The sequence below is a fragment of the Borostomias antarcticus genome (assembly GCF_949987555.1).
Source record: "Borostomias antarcticus genome assembly, chromosome: 1".
NCBI classification, from domain to species: Eukaryota; Metazoa; Chordata; class Actinopteri; order Stomiiformes; family Stomiidae; genus Borostomias; species Borostomias antarcticus.
In genome coordinates, this window is record NC_140234.1 from 21,748,841 (window position 1) to 21,756,473 (window position 7,633).

At 56.7% G+C, this 7,633-nt stretch overlaps 1 protein-coding gene across 1 annotated transcript in view; it reads left to right on the forward strand.

The window, feature by feature from the left end:
* Window positions 1-7,633, forward strand: part of LOC311318233 (uncharacterized protein) — a gene marked incomplete at its 5' end in the record, with an annotated part of 44,441 nt that overhangs the window by 19,665 nt on the left and 17,143 nt on the right. The window contains 3 exons of the mRNA XM_084449502.1: window positions 106-3,310; window positions 3,412-3,456; window positions 6,111-6,226. Coding sequence (XP_084305628.1) covers window positions 106-3,310; window positions 3,412-3,456; window positions 6,111-6,226 — 3,366 coding nt within the window. The remainder of the gene's footprint in view (window positions 1-105; window positions 3,311-3,411; window positions 3,457-6,110; window positions 6,227-7,633) is intronic.

Genomic DNA, 7,633 nt, shown 5'->3' on the forward strand with positions numbered 1-7,633 from the left:
TTGTCCGGCAGCTGAGGATGAATATTTGATGAAGCAGGTTGCTTGATCTGATGTAGGAGCAGCTCCTTAGTCCTTACACATGTACCTCTCTCTGTGTTCAAACAGGTCCTCGGACGCCTGCGCGGCGGACCGTGGGAGCGGGCGCGGCGAAGTCGAAGCGCCGGGCGGCGGGCCGTTGAAGGACGCGGCGGCGGCGGACGAGTGCCGGCGCCGGGCGCTGTCCTGCCCCCCGGTGGTCACCTACGGAACGTACCGCGGCCAGAGAGAGCACAGGAGGACGAGGCGGAGACCCCCGGCGATCGCCCCGCCCATCCCGGAGGCGGGCGAGACCCAGCAGAGGGGCGACGGCGCCTCGGGGGGCGAGGCCGGCGCCTCGACCGAGTCCGCGTGCCGGCAAGGTGAGGACACGCCCCCCGTTTCAGAACCCGCGACGTCCGAGTCATACGGCGCTCAAACTCCATCGACCAATCAGATTGCGGCTCCAGACTCGGAAGCGAACGAGAAAAGACCTCCGACTCCAGAAACCTTCGGTCCAGCCGGGCCCAGCGATAGCTTCGGTCACATTCCAGTAGTAGCGCGAATAGCAGACAGCCCTTTTAGCCAGAGTGCCTTCCTGTCCTCCAGAGAGGGGGACATGTCTGCGGAGGTAGCCCAGGACACAGACCCTCTTCCTGGGGACGAAGCGGTCAGAGATGCCCGCCCCGAACCCTCAGAGGATCCCGCTGACGGGGATACCCGCGCGTCGGTCAGCGAAACCCGCAAGCTAGACCGGGAGCCTCCGGCGGAAACCGCCGAACGGGACGCGGCCGGGAAGGCGGACGCGGACGAGGGCCCGACTGGGCGGACGGAGACCTCATCCGCGCCGTCCGACCCGGCGGCGTGGTTGGCCTCGCCCGCCGCCGTAGCCGGAGACAGCCAGCAGGCTCCGGGTTCGCCGTCCGCCAAGGGACCCGCGCCGACCACTGGGGATTCTGACCGCTCGGGGGTCGAGGAGGGCGGGGTCGTACCGTCCGAGGGGGGTCTCTCGGAAGACCGGCACGCGTACGAGGAGGCCCTTTGTTCGGAGTCGATAACGATGGTCGATAGCATTCTGAGGAACGCTCTCGTGGCCCTCGAGAGAATAGGGTCGTCCGAACTCGACTTGGGGACGTTCCAGAGCTCCGGTCAAGAGGCCGCAGCTGTCTCCGCTCCGGCGATGACGGAGGCCGATTTCGGGGGGTCCTCTGAGCCGGATAAGCTACTCGGGGCGGGTCAGTCGGAGGTCAGGGACGACGCCCTCCCCGTCTCCGTGGAGCAGACGCTGTCGTCCGGCCAGGTTCTGGGGGAGGGCCCGCGGTCCACCCCCTCCTCGGGGTACGAGTCCATCGCCGGGTCCGACACCGACATCCGGAGCAGCCCCGGTCCGGCGTGCGACGGCAGCTGCGCGACGGTCTCCGCCCTGAGCGTCCTGGACGAGCTCTGTCCCGAGGAGACCGCAGGCATCGGTCATCACGCAGAGGTCAAAGGGCGACAGCTAAGAGACGCCGACGAGCTCCCCCCCGCGTCAGATGCGGCTCCCCCGCCAAGTGATGACATCGCCGGGTCTAAGCGCCACGGCACTGATCAAAGCGAGCCGGCCGAGAAGCAAGGTCTCCATGGAGACGGCGACATCATAATCCGCGCAGCCGGAGCTGGCGACGATCGCGAGCGATGGCCCGCCTCGGGAACGGCGAGCGGAAACGAAGGTCAGGCGGTCTTCTCCGCGGGGGGCGGCGATTACGGCGAGGCGGGAAGCGTCGGAGGAATACAAGCGTGGGATGTGGCGGTCCGCGTAGCCGAAGAGGATGCTGGAAGTGACAGGCACGGGGGTGAGCGCGAGCGCACCCGGTTCGATAGCGAAACTCTTCCCAACGGCCCTGGAAACCCCAAGACGCTAGACAGCTCTCCGAACGACGCCGTGTCGCCCCTGGAATATCGCGAAAAGCGGACGGCGTTTCCGGAGTCCCCGTCGACGGATCCGGAGCGCGAATCGAAGGTCGTTAGCGAGTTGGACGTCGTGTCGGTCCGACCAAAACGAACGCAGCAAGGATCCGAAGCCGGGTACGCCGCCAGTAGCGATCTCGCAGAAAGCCGTCGCGAAGCCCAAACGCGCGGGGCGGGGATACCGGTGGAGAGCCTCTTCCAGACGGCCCCTCGGATGACAGCTAGCGGCCCGGGGGACTCGTCCATCACCGGGGATCGAGGCTTCATCCTGGTGGAGACGTACTTGGCCGCGGTGATCGAGGACGGCTCGGACTCCGGGGGCGAGGAGGACGGGGACCTCGCTTCGTCCCGGGGACGTCCGCCGGGAGACCTGCGCTCCTCCGAGGGCCCGCTGTCTCCTAATCCGGCCCCGGGCCCCGGGGACGGGGAGGGGCCCCAGCGGAGCCCGTCGAGAGCGACTCGCCACAACGCCCCGCTCGCCCCCCCCCCGCTCCACCCGCCCACGGGTCGAAGGGGCGGCCACATCCCCGACCTGACCGCCTGCGTCATGCGAGCCCAGGCCTTAGGCCCCCTCCCCCTCCTGGACCTCCATGAGCTGGAAGCCAGCGGCTTCGCCATCATCGACGAAGAGGAGGAGACGGACGCCGTGTTCGTCAACGACACGGGCCCCGCGCTGAGCCCCGGCGCCCGGCGCGCCAAGTCCTACCCCTTCTCCCTCTCGCCCATCGTGGAGGAGGACGGTTTCCGCGCCGACGGCGAGGAGGAGGGCCTCCTGGTGCCGCCAGCGACGGAGGAGGAGCTGCGGAGCCTGAGCGGAGGGGGCGGGGCCGAGCAGGGGGTGTCCGCCACGGCGCTGTCCGTCCTGTCCCTGCTGCAGTCGGTCAGCGAGCGGCTGCAGTCCAGCGCCTTCTCGGAAACCGACCCGGAGGAGGAGGCGTCCTCGACACGGCAACAGCGCACCCTGTGGGAGTGTTTCTTCAACAGGGATAAAGGAGAGGAGGAGGAGGAGGAGGAAGAGGAGGATGGAAGACGCCAAGCGACCGACGACGACCAAAGATTCCCCCTATACCCCCCGTGCAGCAGGCGAGACGGCCCCGACGCCATGGACGCCATCGGCTCCCTCGGCGGTTCGCGTCGACACGAGCGAGACGAGCGTCCGGCCGAGGAGAAGAACGATTGGCTCAGCCCTCAGACCGCCGTCCAAAAACCCGCGGACACGCCCTTCTATCAGTACCTGAGGGCGAGCAGCTCGATGTTTCCGCAGCCCGACCCCTGTGACCCCTGTGGGCGGCACGCCAAACTAATCCCAAGCCTCACTGACCAGGGTCCGTCAAACAAACCCGATGAGGTAAGAATCATAATTCTACATCCTGTCCTTCCAAAATCATTTGTAGACTTGTCCGTGTGCCTCTAGAAATCACGGACACTATTCAAACCGTTTCATTGCAGGAGGAAAATCACAGCTACGGAAAGTTCACCCCAAGGCCAACGCTGGTGAGACCACATTTATCCCTCTACCCCCTTCCCCCTGTTTAACACAGTTCAGATCTCATCTGAATGACTCTCTTAATGTCCTTAATCACCCCGTTGAGTAGATTGGAGAGGCCATGCCAGCGCTAGCGCCATTGAACTGTACAGAACAATTCTCCGTCGTTAGCTTATGACACCCCGGGCGGTTCAGAGAAAGTACAGTAACGCACCAACCCGTCTCTCTAATCTCTACTAATAGCCCGTCATAAGCGCAAACGAGGTCGCCTTACGCAACGGCCGGTTCATTCCCGTGAAAGGCTGTCTCGTCTGCCTGCGACGTGGATCAGACCCGGGTCCAAACAACGTTTTAATTTCTTTCAATTACTCGATCGTTTGCTTGTGTCTGCCGGGAGTGTTGGCTGGGTAGGGTTTTTTGAGAACAGCCCATTGGTCCTCTTGGACAGACCAGAGCACTCAAACGCAGATAAGTTATTTAAATGATTTCAAATAGTATTTGAATCAGCTCTGGTGTGGATCTTTCTGTAGTCGGCTAGTGAGGAGGGGGGGCTAGTGTCTGCGCCCTTGAGAGAGGGAAACACAATGAGTCAGGAACTTTGATTACACTCACAGTTCTACTTCCTGTAGCGCACCACCGTGGTGGATACTATCCTAATCGTTAACCAAAGAAATGAGGAACGGATTTTTCCCACCGACAACATGTTTGGGGTTTGCATAGATGATTAAGGCTTAGGCCCCAGCACACATGCAGAGCATAAAAGACCACTTTAAAACAAAGGCTCTCGAACTAGCTGCCCGGACAAAGCATTGACTGGCAGGGCTTTGTGTAACATTATCGTTTCGCAAGCGCTAATGCAATTGCTTTTTTTTTTTTTTCTCTTATTAACTGCTAAGAAGTATTCTCTGTCGAGGTTGGAATGAAGCAGCAAAGCCAGGAAACAACTGGCGGAGTTGGAGAGGAGGCGGATTCTTTGTGGATGAAGGGATTAACTGAATAAAAAGTGCCCTCTTAATTATGGGAGAAGGAGGGCTCTGTAATAATTGCTTGGGGCAGCTCTTGGACTGGTTGTGGGATTAAGAACACCCCTCCCCCCCTCCCTCTCTCTCTCGTTCTGCTGTGCCCCCCTCCCTCTCTCCCCTCAGAAGTGAGGCTACGGGCCTGAGGGTTATAGCTCAGTGCCGGTCTAGCGCGCGCACACACACACACACACACACACACACACACACACACACACACACACACACACACACACACACACACCGCTCCACGCTGGAAACCTTCCCTTCAGGCTGTGGCTTTAATCCTGACTGGCCTTTTCTTAAAAACAAAAAAATAATAATTAAAAAAATGACAACGGAGTAGAAATCTCTCCTTTTATTATCATAAAGCAATTTTACCTGCTGTTACTGTAACTACAGCCCAGGGGACAGCTCGCTGTATCTACAACCACACTTTCAGCTGTTTCCCAATTATAGTCCAACTGTGAAACAAAATTAAATCATGTCAATCCGTACTTACTTATCCACTAGATTACTAGTTCCAACTAGAACCTCCTCTACTTCAGACCATATCAACACAGCGCCGGATCATTTCCTTTATCTTCAAAACGCTTTCCCATTATGAATCCTCAAAGCTGTAGATTAAAGTTTGTGAAGTGTTGGTAACAAATGCTCAAGCTATATTTCATTGACTGGTCATGAAGCTTGAAACCGCCAAAAGTGCTAGTGGTGCCCACTGGCGCCCATAGTTGTAAAATTAGTTAATTATATACTTTGTATTCCTTATAAATGAAGACATTAAAATAGAGAGACAATTGTGTGTTTTGACGGGGTTCTGTTACAGTATGTGGCGTACTTGCTCCTCTTCGTCCCCTATGGAACATACTGGACTGGGCTGAGTTTCCCAGAGGCATCGTAGCGCTACGTTCATCCTAGCTTCTGCGATGAACGCCGTAGCTTACGATGAACGTAGCGCTACGATGCCTCTGGGAAACTCAGCCCTGGACAGTAAGGCTTCAGTGAGTTCTCTCTGTGGCATCCTGTTATGTGAGTACAGTACTAGCCTGTCACTGGCCAGAGGTGTCCGCCGTACTGAAACAGGAAGTTAGGATAATGTAGCAGTTACCGCGCGTGTGATTGGGAGTTGGGAGTCGAGCCGAGGTGTGCCCTCCGTGCTGACTGTCATCACAGCTTATAGGCTCTACCCCTCGCCCTAACTTTGAGGACATCTACCGCAACGTGTGAAAACCCCCCTTTCAACACAAATGTTTTCTCTGAGCATCAGCGTAGTATGTCGCACAAACACAAGGCCCGGCGTGTTCAGCTCTTCTCTGAAAATAATCTTACTCGCAAGTTCAGTGATGAATGGAAGGACATTTTGATGAGAAGATTCAACACTCAGAAAAGCCTTCTTCAACTTTAGTCAGAGGGGAGAACGAGAGAGCTCGATATAATTAGTATGCCTCAGTGTGCACAAATACAATAGCATATAATATTATCAAAAATATGTAATAATAATTGTGCCCCCTCATGCAGTTCATATGCCCCCCTTTAGACTGAGCCCTAGAGACGGGCCTAGAGGCACTTAACCCCAACTGTAAGTCACTTAGGATTTAAAAGCTTCTGCTAAATGACTGAAATGCAAACGTACTCTCCCACAGATGCACATCTACGACGGCGTGAAGTTCTCCGGCGAGAGGTGGGAGATCCAAGCCGACCAGGAGGATGCTTGGATGGCGTTTAAAGGCGGAGCCTCCGTGAGAGTGCTGGGAGGATGGTAAGATGGCCCCCCCTCAGAACAAAACGAGAGTAGCTGTCTTTCAGGTCGCCCGACTCAGAATTCACGTTTGTCGGTCAAGGTCGTCCGTTGAGAGGACACCTTGCGCTTTATTCCGAGTATCTTAGAAGAGTTGACGAAATAGCCGTAAGTAAAGGCTTATTTCAGGGGTCCGGTGACTAAGTTCCTGTGGCTGTCTTGTCTTTGGGTTTCAAACACCCAGGGCCCTCCAGGAATAACCCTGCCCTGCCAAATCCGCCGCAATCTATGGAATTAGGCGGATAGAAAACCTGTCAAATAAATATACTGCAAAATAGGCCACCGGGATCCTATTTTTGACAGCCTATTAACACCGCTGTCCTCGTGTCTAACGAGAACCCCCCCGTCTGTCCCGCTCTGCTCCTGCTAACGCACGCTACCTCCCTAGCCCAGAGTCCCGAGTCATCGTTAATATAATCCTCAATATGGAGGAGGCACTGTTTTCTACCCCCATGAAGGATACTGTCCTTTTGACCTTGTCACTGTCATCATCTTGTATGTTCTGCTCTGTGTGTAACAATGTGACTGCCAACCTGCCACCTTATGTGACTGACTGACTCTGTCTGACTGCATGCTATGTTTATACCCTTTGTATTTTCATTTATGTGGACATACATTTTATTCAAGTGTGTGTGTGTGTGTGTACTTGTGTGTGTGTGCATGCCTGTTTGTGTGTGTGTGTGTCTGTGTGTGTGTGTGCGCGTCTGTGTACCTGTGTGTGTGTGCATGCCTGTTTGTGTGTGTGTGTGTCTGTGTGTGTGTATGTGTGCGCACGCATGTTTGTGTGTGTGTGTGTGCGTGTGCGTACCTGTGTGTGTGCGCACGCCTGTGTGTGTGCGTGTGCGTACCTGTGTGTGTGCGCACGCCTGTGTGTGTGTGTGTGTGCATGTGAATCTGCTAGGCTGGCACTGACAGAAGTGGGGTATCTCATCGGTCTGGCTCTGCAGCGCGTGATCGTGGCGTTTAGGGGGAGCTTTAGTTAAAACAATGTTCCTGGAACAACGGCTGTATTCGGTTTAGACAAGCGGCCCTCCTCTCATAACACACAATCCCTCGCGGTTTATTTTATGCTATCACACCTCTTTCAAATGGAAATAGTCCTTCGCCTACACATACAGTACAATACAATACCTCTGTATTTCAAGGGGGGCGGGGTTAAAGAATGTTAGCATTAGCCGCGCGCCGCGACGTTCATATTCATGAGCCAGGCTTATCAAACGTCACATGACGGTGGTGTGTTCCCGCTCGTTGCCGGAGGGCACGGTGGGCTCGGGCGTGGCCGAGGGGTGGTGGGGGGGGGAGGGTGGCCGCGCCACTCTCATGTTTAATAGATGGGCAGAGAGCATCGAGTCGCGCGGCGACAGCGCG